The 22,825-nt window shown below is 28.2% G+C and overlaps 2 protein-coding genes and 2 non-coding genes across 7 annotated transcripts; 1 reads left to right on the top strand and 3 right to left on the bottom strand.

The window, feature by feature from the left end:
• Positions 1 to 1,131: 1,131 nt before the first annotated feature.
• LOC121209447 (BTB/POZ and TAZ domain-containing protein 4) lies at positions 1,132 to 4,563 on the bottom strand. Of its 3 annotated transcripts, XM_041080110.1 has the most exons (7): positions 4,454 to 4,563; positions 4,102 to 4,341; positions 3,429 to 3,719; positions 2,945 to 3,075; positions 2,409 to 2,715; positions 2,018 to 2,331; positions 1,132 to 1,457 (listed from the first exon to the last, which is right to left on the bottom strand). In XM_041080110.1, the coding sequence occupies exons 3-7, from the start codon at positions 3,663 to 3,665 to the stop codon at positions 1,319 to 1,321; spliced, it is 1,128 nt and encodes a 375-aa protein (XP_040936044.1). In that variant the 5' UTR covers positions 3,666 to 3,719; positions 4,102 to 4,341; positions 4,454 to 4,563; the 3' UTR covers positions 1,132 to 1,318. The 3 variants fall into 3 exon arrangements, with proteins under 3 accessions (XP_040936044.1, XP_040936046.1, XP_040936040.1); XM_041080112.1 differs by lacking the exon at positions 4,454 to 4,563 and having other exon boundaries at positions 1,132 to 1,447; positions 4,102 to 4,381; XM_041080106.1 differs by lacking the exon at positions 4,454 to 4,563 and having other exon boundaries at positions 4,102 to 4,380.
• Positions 4,564 to 8,108: 3,545 nt separating this feature from the next.
• TRNAV-AAC (transfer RNA valine (anticodon AAC)) lies at positions 8,109 to 8,182 on the bottom strand. The gene has a single exon. It is a non-coding gene; the product is annotated as a tRNA-Val (tRNA).
• A 937-nt stretch (positions 8,183 to 9,119) lies between these two features.
• On the bottom strand, positions 9,120 to 9,193 carry TRNAV-AAC (transfer RNA valine (anticodon AAC)). The gene has a single exon. It is a non-coding gene; the product is annotated as a tRNA-Val (tRNA).
• A 7,348-nt stretch (positions 9,194 to 16,541) lies between these two features.
• Positions 16,542 to 19,889, top strand: LOC107932547 (cyclin-D5-1). 2 transcript variants are annotated; one of them, XM_016864592.2, is made up of 6 exons: positions 16,542 to 17,060; positions 17,173 to 17,259; positions 17,869 to 18,160; positions 18,257 to 18,390; positions 19,349 to 19,400; positions 19,476 to 19,889. In XM_016864592.2, exons 1-6 carry the CDS (start codon positions 16,794 to 16,796, stop codon positions 19,574 to 19,576), a joined length of 933 nt encoding a protein of 310 aa, XP_016720081.2. In that variant the 5' UTR covers positions 16,542 to 16,793; the 3' UTR covers positions 19,577 to 19,889. The 2 variants fall into 2 exon arrangements, with proteins under 2 accessions (XP_016720081.2, XP_016720079.2); XM_016864590.2 differs by having other exon boundaries at positions 16,548 to 17,060; positions 19,349 to 19,889.
• Positions 19,890 to 22,825: the final 2,936 nt, after the last annotated feature.

Genomic DNA, 22,825 nt, shown 5'->3' with positions numbered 1-22,825 from the left:
TTTTTAATTACCCAAATAATATAGATTGTGGACGGAAACTTCAAATCGGTATGGCTGTTGACAATTTTAGATGACAATGAAGCAATAATTGTGTTAAAAAGAGATATGGAATTCTTATAATTTTAAATTGGTAGGCGACATACTGTTTGAGTTTTTGATGGCTTGTTATGTTGAAACTTTAGATTTTTTTTATATCTTTAAAATTATTTTCATTTTTAAATTTTAAAGAGTTTATTTTTTATGATTTTTATTTAAAAAATATGATTTTTTATTTTTTAAAATTTTATTAAAAAATTATGTACTTTTAAAGTGTGAATACCAAATTAATAAAAATTATAGTCGAGGGCCATATAAAATTATTTTACATTTGTCATCATTAACTTTAATGGCAAAAAAAAGATGAAGGGATCAGGATTTTTAAATTAAAAAAAAACATAAGAACTTAATACCTCAAAATAAAAAATATAATAACTAAATTTTAAAAGAGTATAAAAAACTTTTTAACATATTTAGACTTATAAATTATACCAATAGATGATATAAAACATCGTATCAAATAGCTTAAAATAAATTAAAATGGCATATAAATGTTTCAAAAAATCGTATAGGCATTGTAAATAGTTATGAAATGGAAGTGCAACCATACCCAATGGCATTCAAGCTTTAAATTACTATTTGCACAATGTGAAAGTCTAAGCTCATTTAGTTTTTTTTTTCTTTTAAAATAGATATTATCTATACAATTTTTGTCAACTTGGAATTTACCCCTTATAAATACATAAAATTTTTAAATAAATTTTAAAAATTAATTTTTCATATTTTAAATAAAAAATAAAATTATAAAAATGAAATCTTCAAAATTCAAAAAATAAAAAAATAATTTTTAGCAAAAATATCTCATCTAATATTTGACAATTTGCAAACTAGAAGAAACCAAGCTTATTAGGAAGGGAATGACTCTTTGCTGTTTTGCATATCAAAAGGTATAAAAGTGGAAACTAAAATTTACAAATAAATCATCTGTACCGTTTAAGTAGCTGTGGTTTGGATTTTTTTTTCTTTTCTAATTTCCTTATTCAAGCTTCATCCGAATGTGTCCCATAATCCATTTTACTATTAAAAACAAAAGTATACTTTTTAAACGTTAATATTTATATAAATTTTTATTACATACATATTTTCGTAATTAATACATGTTTTTATTTTCATATTTAAGTATTACATATAGTGTTGAACGAATCCAAACTTGAAAAAACCTAGTTTGGCGCCGATCTATACCGATCTATACGTGACCCTTAAATAGATCTATAACTTTATTTTAATATGAAGAGATGGACTTGGAGGACAGAAAAAATGGTTCACCTCCAATTCTCTTTGTGCTCAAGATTTTTTTAGCTAGTATTTTCCATTTCATCTCATCCTTCTTAAATTGTTTCTTGACTTTATCCTTGAAATTCCTTAAAAAAAAATTGAAAAGTTAGGGTCTCAATAAGCCATTAGAATAAATAAGATTGGATAAATGAATGGCTTTGGTAAAGAGATGTCTCTGATCTCTTTTAATTTTGATATTTAACAAATTGATCCCTTTCATAAAGTTTAGAATAATTAATCATTATCAATTTCGAAAGTGAAGAACTAAGGACAATTAATCACAATGTTGGTGTTTTGGTCAATGGTACATTTTTTTATTCGTATAATAACAAATTTAGCTCGTAACATTTACACATTATGTTGTTTTGGCCTTGATTTAATAATTTTAGCTTATAAATTTTAAGCAAAATATAAAAATTGAGGGCTAAATTTGTTATTAAACCAATCAAAATTATGTACTATTGACAAATTAGTTGCTTGCTTTCAAAATTAATAGAGATTAAATTACTTCAATTTTTGAAGAGGGACCAATTTGCTTAATATCAAAATTGAGAAGGACTGGAGAAGTGTTTTTACCTAACTTTTGCGGATTAGTTATTTTAGTGAACAAAATTGACATCAAGCATGTTGCTTGGTTTTTAATTACCTGCACAAAGGAACTCTGCATGAACCTGAATCCGCACAGAGACGGGAGTGTAACTCGAGGAGCTGCCACATTCTTTTGCAATGGATGCAACCGCCGAGGACTCTCAACTTGCAACCGGCGAAATGGCGAACAAGCAATTCGATCCCTTTGCAGGCCTCGTAAGTGCAAGGTTTTTGGTCGTCTTTTAAATCCTTATCGCATGGACCAATTGTCCTGCATCCGTCTCTGCATATGTGAACAAGAGCCTCCATTGCTTCGTATAATTGAAGGTAAATCTTCCGCTCGTTCAATTTTCTGATTCTCTCCTTCTCCATCTGGGAAAATCACATTTACCAGTTTAAGATCAAAGTGATAATAACAATGAAAAACAGCCTTAAAGACATATCCTTACTTGTTCTTCATAGATCATGGATTCCAAAATTTCCTTTTCCAGTGCTGGATGGCTCCTCTTCATGGCAATCCATCCTTCGGTTGCGGAAACAGCCTTGATGTTCCTTAGGATCATACGGTGAGTAAGCAGCACGAGCCGAGGTGCGTCACAAAGTAAAGAGAGCTGGAAGACATCGACGACATTGTCTAGCGTAAGCAAGCTGTTCTCGAGTTGCTGTTCACAAATTCGCTTCAACTGAGGAACAACAAATGCATGTGACAATACCAACAATGGCAGGACAAGTTCCTTCATTTCTTCTTGCTCATAACTACAGATGAAAACCAATTACACTTAGGAAATTAGTAACATGATGCAGCCAACTGGATATCAATGGCTCTAATTTCTGCATTTAATGGCCTTAAAACTGAACAAGTACAGACCAGTTTGGCAGTTTCCTAGCTTGTCCATCTTTTGAACAAATGTTAACTGATTTCCAATTATTATACTGGTTCACGAACTGTATTCGAAAAAATCTCTACCAAGGAAAGGGTAGTTACCAGGAAGAGTACAAGAACCGGATGAAAACACGAACTGCGTCGTGCTGAACACCGTGGATTGAAATCAATCTCTTATGGCCAACACCTTTTGCTTGTTTCAACATGCCTCTTAAGACGGGAGAGGCCATGCCCTGTAGGCAAATATCTAGTCAATGGATTGAATCAATGATAAGAACAAAATCATGCAAATCAGCAATGTCACAACCCCACCGTTTCAATGCCTATAACTATTTACTTACACAGAGGATTGATCATTGTCTATGGTCTAAAACTTGCATATACTATCAAACTGTGTAAGAAACCAAAAAAAGCTTATCTAACTCATCAATATTTGGACTTGAGAGTGTTTTAATTAGTTTAAATTATGAAAGAATGAGCCAAACAAGAAAGAAAAAAAAAAAACAATATGGGGTTAGTTCATGACATTAAACAGGCTTTTTACAATCATTAAAATCTGAGATGGAAATACAAGGAGGGGGCTTACAAGAACACCGGCATGTGCATAGATGATTCCACCATCATTAGTTCTAATTGTAACATCGGCCCTATAGCCCCTATCAAAGAGGTTATCCCACAAATCTCTCGTGGCTGTTAACGCACAGCTGTTTCCTTTTGTTGCCGATCCCTTACGCCGACAGTTCATAGCTGGGCCTGGTAATGGAGGTGGCGTTGGACAAATATTATTGCAACCTTGAGGTGATTGCTTTGTAATAATTTCCATCCGTTCAATTTACTTCCCTTTTGGAAGGATTTAATAATTTTTTTGTCCTTGGATCTGAAAATGATTGAAAAAAGCATAGATTTGATCAGCGATTTCACAAATTGCAATGCAAAATCAAACAGAAGATTAAGTTTAAAAAAGGAGCAAAATCAATGAACATGATTATCAAAAACGTATAAACTACTAATATTCCCTTGAATATCCACATACGGATCCAAAAACTATCTAAAAATTCACGAAATTGAAACATTAAAAAAATTTTAAAATTAAAACAAATCTTCACATTTTCTAATCAAATCAAATCAAAACTAAACGAAGTACGGAAACGCAAAATTCAATACTGACCAAGTTAACATGATTTCCTCCCAAAAAAATCTCAAAAAGATCAAAATCTCACAGAAAAACTGAAATTAATTGAGGTAAATGAATAACATACCTTTTCTTTTTTCCTTTTTTTGCTTCTCTTCTTAACGTAATTTGTTCAACAGAAAAAATAAAATAAGGAAAAGGCGACGACAGATCGCTTCCTTTTCCGGCTGAAAAAAATCTTCAAAGTATAAACAAGAGTCAAAATTAAAAGTTAAAACACCGGCGGAATCTGATATTCCTAGCACTCAAAATTGCCGACGCCTATCTCAAGCGCCACCGCTAGTGCCTACAAGCTTTGATGCAGAGGCTGAAGAGAAATAAAATGAAAATGAACAAATAAACAAATAAACAAATTAGAAATTAGAAAATTTTAATTAAAAGGAAATTAAATAAATTTTGGGGAAAAAAAAATCAGTTACTATTCAAATTCCACTCTGCTCTTCTACGTTTCTTTTCCAACTGTTTTCACGTGCTTATTTCGGTCACGCGCTTCCACGCCCTCCAACTGTTTTTCACATGCTTGATTTCCCGCGTTTTAATCTCCGCTACGCAAAAATAAATAAATAAAATAATTCTAACAGTTTATTTTCAACTGTCTTTGACTTCCAGTAAATTTTTACGGGTTTTTTACTAAACTAGACAAAAAAATAAAAAAATTTCAAAATAATACAAATGAAAAACTATGTACCAAAATGGTACATTTGGGGAGGTGCCGCCTATGACATAGGCATGACCACTCCATGTCCAATAAAAAATTACTGTTATTGTCTGTTAAATTGCGGCACAAAACTGAAATATAATAATATAATGTATTCAGAGGCCGGTTATGCAATTGTTCCATTTAGAATGACAGCTGAAAAAATAAAAGGGTAAGGTACCGACTGACAGTGTGGCGGCACCAAACTTAAAATATGGCTAATTGCTTTGTTAGCCCTCATTATTTATTATTTTCTTTTTATTTCCTTTCAACTCACTATATTATTTTTAAACAAGCCCTTAGCCTATTTTTGTAATTAAATAACCCCTTAAATTATGGTTTTTACTCATAAAAGCCCTTCATTTTAATATTAAAGTAAATATATTTTAAATTTCAAGCTTTTATCTTAATTTTTTGTTGATGCAATAAAAAATATATACACTTTAACATCAACATAAAATCTAAAAAAGTAATCAAAATTTTCAAAATAGTAGTTAAGAATATCATGTATATAAGCACTCTCAAGAAATTTTAAAATTTTATTTTTTATTTAATAAACTATTCACATCAACATAAAATGTGAATTAGTTTATATATTTTTTTAAATAGCTTTACTTTGAGTAAAATATATTAACTTTAATATTAAAATGAAGGGCTTTTATGAGTAAGAACCATAAGTTAAGGGGTTATTTAACTACAAAAATAGGTTAAGGGCTTGTTTAAAAATAATATATTGAGTTGAAGGGGAATAAAAAGAAAATAATAAATAATGAGGGCAACAAAGAAATTACCCATTTTTTAAGTTTGGTACCGCCACACTGTCAGGCGGCACCCTTACCCCTTTTCTTCAGCTGTCATTCTAAATGGAACAATTGTATAACAGGTCCCTAAATACATTATATTATTATATTTCAGTCCTGTGCCACAATTTAACAGACAGCAACAGTAATTTTTTGATTGGACATGGGGTGGTCATGCCTCTGCCATAGGCGGCACCTCCCCAAATGTACCATTTTGGTACATAGTTTTTCATTTGTATTATTTTGAAATTTTTTTATTTTTTTTGTCCTAGTTTAATAAAAAAACCCAAATTTTTACTAAATTATTGCAAAAAAAGTCATGAATTACTCTTCTTCTTCTTTTTTCATTTTTTTATTGCAAAAAGGAAATGCGAAATTTTTATTTAAATTTTTAAAAATATATTTATTAAAAAATTATGTAGAAATGAAATAAAGTTTTTGTTGAAATTATAAATTTAAAGATTTAAAAATCATAATATAAGGTGTACTTACAAATAATTCAAGTTCAATTGAACTCGATTAAATAATTATCAAGCTGAGTTCAAATTTAAACTATCAATCGAGCTGAATTTGATATTAGCAATATTTAACTCAAACACTCTTGAGCCTTATTCAGCTGAGCTCGAACTTGAAAACGTACGAGCTAAATTAAGCTTGAATTCGAGCTTGTATATAAAAATCAATAAATGAACTTAATTAAGCTCAAGTTCAAATAGTTCAATTATATTTTGAATTGAGAATGTTTGATCGAGTTTAAGCTTCGAATTTCAAGTTGAGCTCGAGCTTTTCAATATTCCGGCTCAACTTGACTTCATTATACCATATCATAAAAATGTTTTTATTTTATTATTATTATTTTATATAAAATTAATAGAAACTCAACCATGATAAAACATAATTTTTTTTATAATTTTTTTTAACCATTTCAACTACTTCGGTGTATGATTAATTAGTGATATTAACTCCTTGTCACATCAATTTAATTAAGATTTTAATTAAATATAAATTAAAATTTAAAAAATAAATGCAGAATCTATTTTTGATGAAAAAATTATTTAATTTTTAAATTAAATTTTAGCAGTGTTTTTCTACAGCTAATTGTTTGCTGTATAGAGGAAGCCGACGGTCGGGCAGAGCCAATTTTGTTTTGGTTCGGTTAATGAGCTGGACCGGTACGGTGTAGCAGTCAAAGATGCTTCTCCCATTATTCTTTTTTGCACATGTGCGTTTTTCTTTTTAGTATATTTTTTTATATTTTATTAATTTTTTTGAAAGATATATTATTTTATCGTATGCATATTATACTTTTATATTATAATATTAAAATTTAAAAATTAATAAAAACTCGATACGAAAATCTAGAGGAAGGTTGATGATGATCCACCCTATACTATCAAATTATTAGGGGTTTGGTGCTTGAAATGTTTAATATTATTGAATTTTAATATTATTTATAATATGATATTACAGATTTAAAATTAATATTCAGTGCACTCGAATTCACATACTCCTATATTAGTAATAATGTTCATGTCAGTCGAATTAAAATTCAATCGACAAGTTAATTTTATTACCACTATTACCATATTTATACAATTTTTGGATTATTCTAGAATATTTTTTATTTTTAATATAAAATTATGCATTAATAATTGAATAAGTGTGTGAATGCTTTCATTAGTTTTTAAAGCATGTAACCCTATTGACACGTTGACATGCTTTTATTAGTATTTGGGGTTATTGATACTTGATAAATTATAAATAGAAAACTTAACTACTACTTGTCCATAAGATCACAACTCAATAAGGAAAATTCGAGTTGGATTTTGATTCCTAATGAGTTATAGTGTGGAATTAAACTTAATCTTTTGAGAAAAGAGATTCAATATATTGTTACTTGAGAGATAAGTAAATCAAAGGTTCTAAGGGCAACAAAATTTAGTTTATGAAGTCTTACTATTGTTGGTAGATATTGAAGCTTTGGGTTTTTAAGTATCTAATAGGTTCAATTTTTTTGGAAAAAGTTTTCGAAGGTTGTCTGTCGGACAGCTGGTCAAACTACCAACAATTAAAGGTATTGTTCTTCAGAGAGAGTTTTGTCTCGAGCTTTCACAAAGAGCTAATATATCGTGAGAAACTACCATAAGGATCTGGTTCAAGAAGAGAGGCGTCTTTGTTGATGATATCTACAAAACTCTAAACACTGAACGACTCAAACCATCAAATTGAAACTTATAAGACCCTTACATTCCACCACTTGATTTATATAGCCCAAATTATAATAGGAAGGAGTCAATCTTCCTTTAATAATACCTAAATTCGAATCCCACCATCCACCATATTTAATTGTTATGAAAAAAATTTGTCTGTTTATTTTTCGATTTTTCATCCGAATTGATTGTGACATAAACAATTACTAGTAGAAGGAAGAACCCAATGTGACAAAAAGGCTTACACATAGTGACTGAAGTTGTAATTGTGAACATGCCGTATGGACTTGGACCATATCATAGCAGCCTGGCCCAAATAAATGGCTTGTGGTGAAACCCGAAAAAGAAGGAAAATAAAGTAAACCATTGGCGTCGCCCGGACTCGAACCGGAGACCTTCAGTGTGTTAGACTGACGTGATAACCAACTACACCACGACACCATTGTTGATGTAATCTTCACACATATATTATTTATCTGTTTTAAGTAATTAGTATCTATGAGTATTCAAAAGTTTTCACTTAAATCATCATGCTATTAAAATTATTATTGTATAGTATTCTCTATTCACACTACCTTCATTAATCAAAAGCTTTTCTTCCCCTTCTCTCCTACAATTCTTTTTTTTTCATGAAACAACTTCGAACATCAAGACTTTATGAATCAAAATCAAAATCGCTTTCTTCTTTGATTTTCAATACTAACAATTCGATCAACTTGGATCTAAGTATGTCTTTCTCCTCATTGATGAGTATTGATCCACCGTACTAATTGTTAAATTGTTGCTTGAAACTTGCTAGTTGAACACTTTTTTTTAAATAATAGTCTAATGACTTAAATGAAAGCTTTCAAATAGTTCATTGACCTAAATGAAAACTTTTAAATAATTCAGTTATCAATTTATAACTTTTTAAAGTTGAGTGAGCAAAATATAAACTTAATAATATTTTAGTGATATTAAATGTAATTTACCCTAGTATTTAAAGCTTTGTGCTTGATTTCATTATCATTAATTTAATTAAAAACCATTCCAATAAAATGAAAAATAAGGGATATTTAATTGCTTTTTAAAATTTTATTTAAAATTGATTTAACCAGTTTTGTATAAATGATTGATTCATAGATAATTATTAAGGATTTTTATTTCAGTAAAAAAAAAAACTTTTAAAGTGTCGTTTGTCAGTAACCAATAGACTCTCGAAACACTCCAAAATTATCCTTTAAAGGAAAGGTTTTGTCACCCAACACTATCATAAATAATAGTGACTGAAGTTGTAATTGTGAACACGCCGTATGGACTTGGACCATAACATAGCAGCCTGGCCCAAATAAATGGCTCGTGGTGAAACCCCAAAAAGGAGGAAAATAAGCAAAACCATTGGCGTCGCCCGGACTCGAACCGGAGACCTTCAGTGTGTTAGACTGACGTGATAACCAACTACACCACGACACCATTGTTGAAATAATTGTCACACGTATAGTTATTTATTAATTTTGAGTATTAGTATCTAGAGTATTCAAAAGTTTTTACTTAAGTCATCGTGCTGTTAAAATCATTATTGTATGGTCTTCTCTATTCACACCACCTTCATCGATCAAAATCTTTTCTTCCCCTTCTCTTTTACGAATCTTTTTTTTTTCATGAAACAACATTGAACGTCACGACTCTACGAATCAAAATCCAAACTGCTTTCTCCTTTGATTTTCAACACCAACCATTCGATCAACTTAGATCTAAAGTATGTCCTTCTACTCATTGATAGATATTGATCCACCGTATTGATTGTTGAATTGTTGCTTGAAACTTGTTAGTTGAACTCTTTAAAAAAAAAATTTAACAGTCTAATGACTTAAATGAAAGCTTTCAAATAGTTCATTGGCTTAAATGAAAGCTTTTAAATGATTCAGTTACCACTTTATAACTTTTTAAAGTTGAGTGAGAAAAATATAAATTTACTAATATTTTAGTGACATTAAATATAATTTACCCTAGTATTTAAAGCTTTTCTTTTGATTTCATTATCATTAATTTAATTAAAAACCATTCCAATAAAATGAAAAATAAGGGATATTTAATTGCTTTCTAAAATTTTATTTTAGAAAAAAAAAATTAATATTATATACTTAACAAACAAGGATTCAATCAAAAGAAATCAAATTTGATTTAACCAACTTTGTATAAATGACTGATTCATGGGTAATTATTAAGGATTCTTATTTCAATAAAAAAAAATTTTGAGGTGTCGTTTGTTGGTAATCAATAGACTCTCGAAACACCCCAAAATTATCCTTTAAAGGAAAAGTTTTGTCACCCAACTCTATCATAACGAAGTTCACAAAATGTAATCTATGTCCAACTAAAACAAAAAACTTCTTTGTAAACAATATTTTCACATTATTGATGTTAAAAGTACCATAAAAGCTATTGTAGTAGGAGTTAGATTGCAATTTACCCATTCTACTAAAAAATGACAAATTAGTTTCTATACATTAGAGTAAAGAGCAAATTGATTATTTTGTTAAAAATTCCATCTATTTTTGCTGTTAAAAATTAGTCCCTATATATTAGAGCAAAGAGCAAACTGATCCATTTGTTAAAAATTCTATCCATTTTTACTGTTAAAAATTTATCTTTGTATGTTAACATAAGGTACAAGTGGCACACCATATTTAATTATCTTGTTATTCTGTCAGTCACGCTAATTTTTTATAATAAAAATTGATAAAAATTTTAATAGAAAAACTCGTTTATCCTTTGATTCAACATATAAAAATTAATTTACTCATTTTTATAATAAATTGTACAAAAATTTCTAATACAAAAATCTCTATGATTTTTTATCTGTTATTGACAGTTGACACATCTCTCTAACAGTATCATATATCTCAAGTAATAATCCATATATATATATAACCCTATTGAACTTTTTGTTGTTGTCTTATAGTGTGACCATAATAATTAGTAGTAAGATATAGAAGAATTAAACAAGTGTCTAAATGTCTTGAAAAATGTTGAAACTAACTCGCAATTTAATGAGTGAAAGCAACTGAAAAAAGGACAATATGGCATTGGAACCATGATTTTCCCTCCCAACACACACTCGCTTGAGAAATGAAAAATAACATATTATTATTATATCAATTGTTGGTCAGTAACCAAATCCAACATTAAAAAAATAACATTTACAGATCATCAGTCAAAGATTGTTGTTTGACCATCTCGGAGTTTCCCTTCCCCCAAGGTTTCAGTCAAAGGTAATTTAGTCCAAAGCACCAAAACCTAAGCAAAAACAACCCAACACCCCCTTCCAAATCCAATGTAGCACCACCACTCCAACTAATTACATAAAACTATTTTTATGATAAATTTACTAACAAGGTTTTAGCTAAATTAGCTATATGCCAAATACAACTGTTAATTCACCAAATAGGTCGTTTTCTTTTTAATTTAGGGAAATATGCCGTTATTAGAGGATGTATGAAAGTTCGTCTAGTTGGGTGAGTTTTCCTGCCATCTATGTAAAAAACGTGTATTCACGCTCTCTCTCCAAAAACAACTTATTTCCTTAAATTTTTAAACTATTTCGGCATATATGGCTAATTTAGCTGAGGTCTTTATACTAAAAGTTAAATTGTATTTTTTCTTATTGTGTGTATGTACGTTAAATCAAAGAGCAAATTAGTCATTGTATGTTAGAATGAAGTACACATGACACTCCACGTGTAACTATCTGATTATTCCATCAGTCATACCTGTTTTTAATAGTAAAAATGGATGAAAATTTTAACAAAAAGTACCAGTTTACTCTTCGATTTAATGTACATAGACTAATTTGTCCATTTTTTAAGTAAAGGGAATAAATTATAATTTGACTCATAGTACAATGACCTTTATAGTACTTTTACCTCTTTTTTATATGTACTAGATTACGAGGCATTAATGATGTGAATGAAGAAAAATTATATTTATACAAAAAATTACACAAAAATAAATAAGAATTTAATTGAAATTTCTAAAATTAAAATTTTAGAAATCATGATATCTTAAGTTTTACCATTTGTAGATATGTTCTGAGTTAACTCCTATTTATAAGATTCGAACTTAATTTCTTTTCTTATAACTACAACACTAACATTATACATATATATGTATGGATGTATATAGTGATTATAGCATTGGATGATAGTTTGAGTATAAAAACCAGAGTGGGGGGGAGTGGTCCAGCCTTTTGGCACGTGAAGACGCTTCTCCATCAGCTAACTTTCACTGCATCAGTCCCTGCATTTTTCAACTTTCAGTGCTGTTATCATATCTAACTATCAATGTTTTTCTTGGCATCTCTCCCTTTTTTCTTTAACCAACCCCTGCAACTGCTGGCACCTTATTTTACAATATACACTTCATAATGTTAGATTTTTCATCTTTCCACTTTAGGGAAAAAAAAAAGGTTTACTTTGATTTTAGCCTTTGAAATTTGGTGATGGCCGTGGTATGGTAAAATCTTTTATCTCACTATCACTATTATTTTTAGCCTTATCGGAGGCAAATGCACCTCTCATAACAAAACACTCTTAATCTCCTGCTTTTACAGGTTTAAATTTGATGATATTTGTTAGTTGATTTTTTTTTATTGTTATTCAATTATTCAGTCAATGACATTTAAAAATTCAATGAATCATGTTTGATTAATAAAAAATTTACACGTCAACCAACTGTTTAATATGAGTTTAAAAAAGATTCCGCATCATTATTTTAATGTTAATAATTAACGGTATTATCAATTTAAATTTACTAATAATATTTTAAAAATAAATTATTAAATTATTTAAAATTAAAGTAAAATGATTAAATCTCAAGTTCTAATAAGTAGAGGGAGCAAAACTATAATTGAACCCTTTAGAAATAATGCAGTCCCTCCTCATCATGGAAAAAACAAGCATGATAAAAGATTTGTAAACTATAGTGACAATTTTCCTTTTTATATTTGATTTCTTTCATTTTTTTTAGTTGAGATTTGAAAATATAAAATTGTTGTGTGATTAGTATAAAAATAAAGGTAACGGTGAAATTAGATACTATAGTGTGAAACAAAAAGTAAACTAAACGTACTGTAACGCACCGCCCATCCAAATTCACACTAGAATTCTTTTAAAAATATCTTTTATCACATTTTAACATATCCACGACAAAATCCTTTATAACTTTGTAATCATTTTATCATAAAATAGTTAAGTAATTTCCTAATAAAGTTCTTTAAGACCCTTCCGTTAACTCTAAGATATGGAATATCAATCGAGGGAGATCCCTATTAATTTTTTGATCTAACATTAATTTTTTATCTAATAAACCCTACTCATCGCTGGAAATACTCCAGTGGCGAATCTAGGGGTTGGCAGGTGTCCTGACCCCTTAAAATTGAAAATTTTCTATTTAGGTTTCTTTATGATTTATAAAATTTAAAATTAGTAACGATAAAATTGCACATTAACCCTCAAAATTGATAAAAAATTGATTTATTTATTTAAAAATTATAAATATATATTATTAAAAGAATAAAATTGCATTGTTACTATTGTAAAGATATACAATTTAATTCCAATTCCTCCAATTTTTTTTGGCTTCGCCCTTGAAATACTCCAATATACTATGTACATGCTAACACTCAATCAAAATTCTCTTAGAACTATTTGTTTTCTACTCTCTATGGTAAGGGTGTTGATTGTTCGATTAAAACCGAATTAATCGACTGAATCGATTTAATTTGGTTAATCGGTTGGTGACTGAATTTAGTTCAGCTAGAAGTCGGTTAATGATTTTTTTCAAATTTCGGTTATCTATAATATATATAATATATTTTTATATTAGCATGTATTTTTTGAACTATTATTTTTTATATTAATTGAAGCAAATAATATATTATATATAATATTTTTTTAATTTTAAAGAAAAGAATAAAATGAAGATTAGCAATGTATTTTTTTATATGTTTTATACTTATTTTAATAAAAAAAACATATAAATCTTAATTAATCATTGAATTAAGAAATATTTTGATAAAAGTTCTTACATTTCGGGTAATTCTATTAATAATCAAACCGATATTTGAACACCCCTACTCTTTAGGAACACTTAGTACATCGTGTCAACTATTTTTAATATCTATAAAAATGTTTTTTTAATATATTTTTTTTGAAAATGTTGATAAATAAAGTTTATAGAGTATGCTACTTAGTGCTAGATATGGGCCATTTTTTTTGTCTAAAGAAATGAAGAATTATATAACATTAAATATTTTTTTTCAAAGTTGAAAAATTAATATTCATATTATTTTTCTTCAACCATTTCCACTTTAGTTAGTTGTAATAGCTCTTTGCCTCCATATGATAGCTTTCTAAAGAATTACAGCTTGTATTCCCATTTTTCAAGTTTCAACCCAGTTTATATAAATATATTTATACCCAATTTATGCAGTAAAATCTCAATTACATTTGTAGAGTTAAAATTTCTACCATCAGTGCACCAATTACTCTTATAGATCAGTATTTGACACACTGATAGTATAATTTTTCTTATTCTACAAGTTATATTAAAATTTGTCACGTATCTCTTTTTTAAATATTATAGGACACTTATTAACTTTTAATTCAATTTGCGGAGTCTAAAAATTTCATTGACAGTATATCAAATATTTTGTCTATTATTATATGTGTTAGTAATAATTAAAAAACTCCACAAACCACTGTTTTACATTAAAAAAAATACATATATTAATAACTATATTTGTAGAGTTTATTTGAGTAGCAGCCAGTACATAAAATAATTATCTACTTATTAAAAATAAATAAAATAAAAATTGAGGATATTTAAACCAATTAGATTAATAATATTTGACAAAATATGCAGTTTTTGGATCTTGTGTATACCCTCTTACTTTGAATTTTTTATATTCACATTTTTATTCCACTTCACTGATTTTGCTCAATAAAATAAAACTCAAAGGGCCAGAACCACCTGCTTCCCACTTTTAAGAATTCTCATTTAAAACAAATTAAAATTAAAATTTAATCCCTAAACTGAGTAATTATTTAATATTTAATCTCAAAACATCACTTCATTATATTTTATTATAATTTAAATTTAAGGATTAAATTAAGAACAATTACCAAATTTCGAGACCAATGTTATTTTATCTCTAAAATAAAAATAATTCAGATTAAAACATAGATCAGACCAGTTAATCTAACATCTAATAATCATTTCAAAGCATCTTACATGAAGTTTGGTTCATGGAATATAGAATAGCTATTGTCAATCTTATATTTCGGAATTACATTTCTATATTCAATATTGTCAAAATTTTGTAATATAAGAGGTAATCTCAATTGTATTGCTTAAACATCTAAGCATCTATGTTCAAATCAATTCTCGATTTCTTGATTTATTTTGCTCAACCCTAATTTTATTCCAACCTGAACCGATCTAAATTATTAATTAATAATATTAATTTTATTTAAAATTTGATTATAAATTAATTTTATTTTAAATAATAAAACGTTCTAGGTTTATACCTTGGTTATTAGGGTAACTAATATTAATTTATTTTATGTTACACTTATATGTATTATAATTATTATGAAATAATGCAAATTTTGAACATTAAAAATTTCTTCATAAGCCTATTCTATAAAGTTGATTGCATTATACCATTGTCTCCCTAAGTACCAGGAACCCTTTTTAAGTTAGTTCAGCCAAATTTAATGTTTGTTTTGTAACTAAAGTAATATATATAGCGCGAGCCTTAATTCAATTGATATCGACATTGTTATCAATGTAAGAGAACGTAAGTTCAAATGAGCTGAAGTAAAAAATGACTTTGTTATCAATATTTGTAAAATAATAAACTTTAATCATTTCTTAACTATTGTGTTGATGTTCAATCAACTCGTGACCGATGAAATAAAAAATTTCATAAACTAGAATATTGCTGAGAGTCCTTTATTATTTATTATTTTACTATAGTCTAAAGAAAAATGACATCATTCCATACCGTAAGATCTACTTGCAGAGCAGATTGAAAATTAAAATATATTAATACCTAAATCATAATAAATTTGGATAAAGTCTATATATAATTATACTTAAATTTAGAATAATCTAGAAGAAAACTGATACATGATATTTGTGCAGAGGTGAACTCGTCCTAAGGCCTCAACTTTGCCAACAAAGTCGATGCATTTTTTTTTGTATTCTTTATGATTGTCCTTTCTAATAATATTATCTCTAAAATTAGAATCTACGGTCAATAAATCATTGGTTAAGAAGCTTTTTTACTCTAATCACAATGGACAATGCCATATTTATATAAAAAATTATATAAAATACAAATGACAATGCCATATTTATATAAAAAATTATATAAAATACAAATGACAATTTAGTTGAAACGGTGAAGTTGAGACATTTCATTTTTAGGATTTATTATTTTATTTAAAAAATAAATTTTAAGTAAAAAATTTAATTGTGTCTAACTTGTGACCAAAATTTTCATAATTGATGATAAAATCGGTTAACAAATGATTTACCGATTTAATTAATTCAATTAAAAAATCATTAAAATAAAAAATATATATTAAAAATTTTCATTTAACCACTCAATTCAACAGGTTTTTTTTTGTTATACTTCAATCAATCCTTATTGATTCCCAAATTAATCAGTTTAATGCCCTTATTTGAACTAATACATCAATTACTTGTGACACCGATTCAATATATATATATATATGTGTGATACATATATCGTAAGACTAAGGTACAAATCTTGATTCTTGTTACCTAAATAACGCCTCTCTATATCAGAGCCGCTACTTTTGGCGGCACCAAAACGGCAAACTCTCATCTCAATCACCATCTTCCCCCTCCTTTCACATCTCTTCATTCAACTCTTACATACACATTCATACATACATATGCAATAAAACGACCAAACCCCCATGCTTTGTTTTCCCTCTGTTCTTCCATAATCCCAGTTTCTTTTTCCTTTCATTTCTGATCGATGAACAGAGACTTTAACACTTCGTTTTCCAGTTCTAATCTCTTATGCCAAGAAACCCAACAAGAACAAGAAGCTTGTTTTTCTGAAACAGCAAAAGAATCCCATCATTACAAATCACCATGTTCAGACAATGAAGGCGATGATGAATACATTCAGAACTTGGTTCAAAGAGAAACAACAACCGATGTAGGATTCCAAATTAATCTATTCACCACTAAAACTTGGCTGAAATCTGCTCGTTTTGACGGTATTCAATGGATTTTCAATGTTCGTTTTCTTTTCTTTTTTTTTTATAATCTCTATTTACATCTTTTTCATCTATTGTTTTTTTTTCCAATAAATTTTTACTGTTTTTTTGTTTGTTTTGTTTTGGATTCAGACAAGAGAAACCTTCGGATTCCAAGTCCATACAGCGTATTTATCTGTTACTTACTTTGATCGGTTCATTGCAACAAGATCCGTTGATGTAAGTTTTTTTTTTCTCTGTTTGATTAATTATCAGAGGTGAACAGGGGCGAAAGCATGAAATAAATTTAGGGGACTAGAATTGAATTTTAAGTTTTTATAGGGGTTAAAAGGAAATTTACTATTATATGTTTATATTTTTATAATTTTTAAGGGACCTTAAAAGAAATTTGACCTTTTTTGGAGTAGGCCCTCTGCGCATTCAACCCCTTTGGAGGTGAAGCTCAGCGAGGCAAAGAGAGCTTGGCCGGTTGGCCCCTTAGTTAAATAGGAAAAATATCACTTTTAGTCTTCCGAAAATGAAAAATTTTATTTTTGGTCCCTCCTGTTGAGAATGCTCCTCCTAAAATATAATAATTCATTTAAGATTTTTTTAACACTAATTTTTTAGCTTTGACACCAAACTCTATAATCCAAAAATTTTAGAAATTCTCCTTAGTACCTTGAAAATTTTGAAAAAATTAATTGAATCCCCTAAAATTTTTGAAAATTCTAATTAAGCCTTTTTCAAAAAATCCAATTAAACCCTCAAAACTTTTAAAAGTTTCAATTAAACCCCAAGAACTTTTAATTAAACCCTTAAAACTTAATCCCAATACGTTTGTTACAGGAAGGGAAGATGTGGGCTATTCCATTGTTGTCGATTGCATGTTTATCATTAGCAGCCAAAATGGAAGAACCCAAAGCACCATTTTTATCAGAGTTTCATACAAAAGATTATCAATTCGAAAACAAAGTGATTCAAAGGATGGAATTAATGGTGCTCACCACATTGGAATGGAAGATGAGTTCTGCAACACCTTTCTGCTATTTGCATTACTTCATCAGAAAATTTCATGGTGAATTTGAGACTAAAGGACTAATTTGCAAAGCTATTGAATTTATTATAGCTATCATCAAAGGTAATTAAAAATTAAAAAAAATGATTTTTGACTGAAATTATAAACTGGAAATTTGGGTTTTTAATTCATAGGATTTAATTTTTTTTTTTAATGTAGAAATGAGTTTGGTGGATTGTAGACCATCGATTATTGCTGCAGCTGCAGTGTTAGCTGCTTTGAACGGTGGATTAACAAGGAAAGCAATGGAGGATAAGATTGGTTGCATTTCATTGTGGGGATCTTTACAAAGTGTGAGTTTTTTTTCCTTTAATTATAGTTTTAGTCCCTCTACTACGTTAAAAATTTATATTTAATTCATCTGTTTTTTTAATACAATACAATCTCAAACTTACACACGCACACATTACACTACCATACAGATGAACCTATAAATTGAACCCTAACATCAATCAAAGGTGAACTCCCTTTTAGCCAATGGACCTACTTCTCGAGTTCAATTCATCTAGTTTAATTTGGCATAGTTTAGTCTTATATACTTTTATAACATTAGTCTTGGAATATAACAATTTTTTTTCTATTTAGTCCCTAAACTTTTTTTGATCCATATTAATCTCGTAGCTCAAGCAAAATTTCTCAATTTTATCATTGAACTTGGATTTCGATGTTATGCCACATCATCATTTGAAAAATTTTAAAAAATATATTAAAATAAAAAAAACTAAAAATACATTTAAAAATTTCTCATAAAATTTTCAAGTAATAATGTGACACAATCTTAAAGAAACACGACATCATAAGTTAATGAATATGAAGTTTAAGGATCAAATTGAAAAAACTATCAAATTCCGGGATGAATGTGGACAACAAAAAAATTTAAAAATCAATATAAAAAAATTATCAAATTCAAGAATTAAGTATTTTTTTATCCCATAATGTTAATAATAGTGACATGTTCACGAAAAATCCACTTCATCACTTTAAAGGCAACAATCAACTATTTTCAGAGTGTTAATATTATTAAATGTTAATATTAATACTTTAAACGTAAAAATTAACATTATTATCAATTTAGACATGATAATAAAGTTATAAAAGTATGATTCAAAATATTTCAAATTAAAATCCTAAATTTCACCATAAGAGAGGGACTAAAATCACAATTAATCCTTTGTCTCAAAGGCTAACAAATCATTGTGCAACTTTTAAGTATATATACTAATATGAATCTTTTTATATTGGATGGAACAGGAACATATATTTTCATGCTATAATATGATGGTGGCAATAGAGATGAGAAAATGTAAGACCCCAAAGTTTGCAATTTCCCCAAAATATTGGTCAGTTGATAATGTAATTGGTGAAGTTTTTTGTTCAGATGTCAGTGATGGAGGAGGTGGTGGTGGCATTAAGAGGAAACTTACATTCAATCACTCCTCTGATCAAAATAGCCTGTCAAAGAAAATATGTCGGCCATAATGGAAATTGGGTAGTTTTATTTTTTTTAATTTTCCTTTTTTTTAGTGATAAGATTTAGGGTTTATACAATTAGATTGATTTGTTTCAATTAGATTTTCCATATCATGATTTGGTGTCCTTTTTAGTGTGTGTTTGGGAAATTACCAATTTCCAATTAAAAAAAAGTAAAATATAAACATATAGGATAGTTTTAGGAGGTGATTATTGTTTTTTCTTTAAATAAGATTTTGAGTTCAAATCTTGTGAATGGATAAAACGGTGTTAAAAAAAATTTATGTTTTATTTTAAACTTTAATTTGATTCAATTTTGGTATTTAATTGACTGGATGTTGAAAGATTGATTTGTTTGTATTTTATTATATCTACTCTTTTTAATACAACGCTTAAAATTGTTCATAGTCTTTCTCCAGTCCTTAAATAAGAGGATAATGCGCTTTAGTGTACTCAAAACTCATGTTCTCCTACACTGCAATAATGACAATACTAATCGCGTTAAGATTCAATCGACGTTTATATTTTTTTATCACGTTGTTAAGAAAAAAACTAAATGATTACATATATATTATATTATATCTCACTTGTAATATTTAACCCTACTTTAAAAAAAAACATTTTAAAGTTTAAATGGATATTGGATTTACTTGGAAAAGTGCAAAGGCAGGGGTGAATTTGAATAGACGGGAATTAATTTGTATAATTTTATAATAGTTAAAATACAATTTTATCGTTTTAATAATTTATATTTTTATTATATTTAAGAGTTAAAATATAATTTTACCATTTAATAATTTAAAATTTCATAAATTTTTAAGGATCAAAACTTAAAATTTCAATTTGAGAGAGATTGGGCAAAGGGGTTATAAATATGGGATTCGAATTGATATTTGTTAAATGTCATTTTTTGCCAAAATGCTAAATTAGGACACAAAAATTAAAAAAAAATGAACTTTATTTTCTTGAAGTTGCAAGAAGGTAATGTTTAAGGTGAGATCTTATTATAACGGGATATTGGATCCTTTTTAAATCAATGACTATAGTTAAAATATAGAAATTAGAATACTTCAACTATTTGATCAGGTCACATCAAAAATTAAGAAATTGTGCCGGTGACCATGAAACTCGTTAAATCAATTAGTAGAATACATCGTTTTTCTTTGAAAAATCAATTTCTTTCCTTTATGCGATATAATTCACAATGGATTATTTTTTTAAAAGATCCCTATATATTTAAATGTTTAAATATAAATGTATTTGAGAGGTCCATCTATTATAGAGACTTGATCAAATTAACCCTTCTACTATTAAATAAATTGATTTAAAAAATATTATTTACTATTTAACAGAGTTAATATCTTTTGAAATTTTTATGGTTATATAAATAATATCTGTGCTTTGGAATTTAATTACAATTGAAAAAAATTCGAACAATTTTTGTACAATAAATATTAATTTTATGGGAATTTAATTTTTTAAATAATATAAATACTAAATTTAACTCAATTAAGTGCAGAGGAATCATAGGGCTTTACCCTTTAGAAACATTCTTTTATGGGGATTGAATTTTGGGGTGAATTTGGAGGGGGATTGAATTGGGGGTGTCAGAGGCTCCACACTTCAACAGTGTTCCACATGCTTTCATGGGGTTCTTAGGATTTATCCAGTCTGGCATTATTAAGTATTTGTATTTTAGTTGCCATTAATTACTATGTAATATGACCTCTGAACATACAGCTGCAGGCTGCAATTTAAAGTGAGATCATATTTGCCTGCCATTGCCACTGAATTATTAACTTTAGGATTGTACATGTTTTTTATTTTTGTTCCTAATGTCTCGGGTTTTTTACAAATATGGTATAAAAAAATTATTATATACGAAAATAGGTTGTCAGATAGATTATTTATGAAAATGGATTACTTTTTTTTAGTCGCGCCTACATGACAGGCGCGACATATTATTTTATTAATAATTTTTTTCTAATATTTTATTATTATTATTATTATTTTAAAAAATTTCGGGTTAAAAACGGGTTGCCCGTGACCCGTAGGCGCCACACCCTGCAAACCTCATTGACCGTGCAGTGAAGTAGTGAGAAAGAAAGAAGAAAAAAATTTAGTAATTTTTTATAATTATTTTAAGATTAGATTGTTAGTAATTTAGAATTATTTGATAAATTTTTGTGTTTGTAATTATTTTAAAATTAATTTATTAATAATTTAAGATTATATATTCTAAATTATTTTGTTTAGTTTAATAATGTTAACTTTATTTTGTTAAATATTTTGCTATAAATAATTTTTAACTGTGAAGAAAATAATTTAGAATTTTTTAGAAGTCAAGAGACTAGAAAATTGAAAGTAAAAGAGATTGAGAATAAAAATTAGAAAAGACGGACGAAATTGAATGGAAAAAGATGATATTGGTAAAAGTAGTATTAGAGTTTGAGGGCAATAAAATTTGTAAATGTTGGTGCAATAAAATTAACTTCTAAAATAGTATTTTTTAGTAGTGTATTATTGTATTGTGATTTTTTTGATAATGTATTTTCAAAAAATATTTTTATAGCTATTTTATTAGTAATTTATGATTAGTTTATATAGTGGTTTTATTGGTTTTTTACCTATTTGGTATAAAAAATTTATTATATACGAAAATAGGTTTTAATAAAATACGGGTTGAGCCTCCTGAGAAGGCACCACATGTCGCGCCTACCTGACAAGCTCAACATGTCGCGCCTGTCAGGTAGGGGCAACATGTGGTGCCTCCTCGTTAGGCGCAACCCATTTCCCCTAGAATTTAGAACTTTTTTTAACAGATCTAGTATTGAAAATGGAGAACAAATTTTTCGTATGCGTTTATTTCGATGGAGAAATTTTGACAACAAGCGTCGGATGTATATTTGAATGCCGAAAACAAGTTGCAATGAGAGTTAATAGAAATATCTCATTTGATGATATGAAGGAAAATATTAGTGAAAAAATTTATAGACGTTGTGCGAGAAGGATCTCAAAAATTTTCTACAAGTTTCCAGTTTCGGTGGATCCCATAAAATTCACCGAAATGGAACTTGTAGACGATGAAGATGTGGAGACAATGGTCGCTCTTTACTGCCATAGCAACCAAAATGCACCGATTCACTTATTTGCTGAGTTAGCTATTGTGGAGTCAACAGAAGATCCAACTCCATTAGGTGAAGAAGATGGACCTCAAGAGCCGTGTATGGTGGTTTCGATATCATACGTTGGTAGTCA

This window comes from Gossypium hirsutum, chromosome A02, assembly GCF_007990345.1.
Source record: "Gossypium hirsutum isolate 1008001.06 chromosome A02, Gossypium_hirsutum_v2.1, whole genome shotgun sequence".
NCBI classification, from domain to species: Eukaryota; Viridiplantae; Streptophyta; class Magnoliopsida; order Malvales; family Malvaceae; genus Gossypium; species Gossypium hirsutum.
This window is presented reverse-complemented; position numbering and strand designations above follow the sequence as displayed.

Coding starts and splice junctions, on each gene's coding strand:
- LOC121209447 (XM_041080110.1), bottom strand. CDS start 3,665: ATGGAAATTATTACAAAGCAATCACCTCAAGGTTGCAATAATATTTGT. Junction 2,332..2,408: donor CCATGATCTATGAAGAACAA/GTAAGGATATGT, acceptor TGATTTTCCCAG/ATGGAGAAGGAGAGAATCAG. Junction 1,458..2,017: donor TGCAGAGTTCCTTTGTGCAG/GTAATTAAAAAC, acceptor TTTTTTTTTAAG/GAATTTCAAGGATAAAGTCA.
- LOC107932547 (XM_016864590.2), top strand. CDS start 16,794: ATGAACAGAGACTTTAACACTTCGTTTTCCAGTTCTAATCTCTTATGC. Junction 18,161..18,256: donor TATTATAGCTATCATCAAAG/GTAATTAAAAAT, acceptor TTTTTAATGTAG/AAATGAGTTTGGTGGATTGT. Junction 18,391..19,348: donor TGTGGGGATCTTTACAAAGT/GTGAGTTTTTTT, acceptor TGGATGGAACAG/GAACATATATTTTCATGCTA.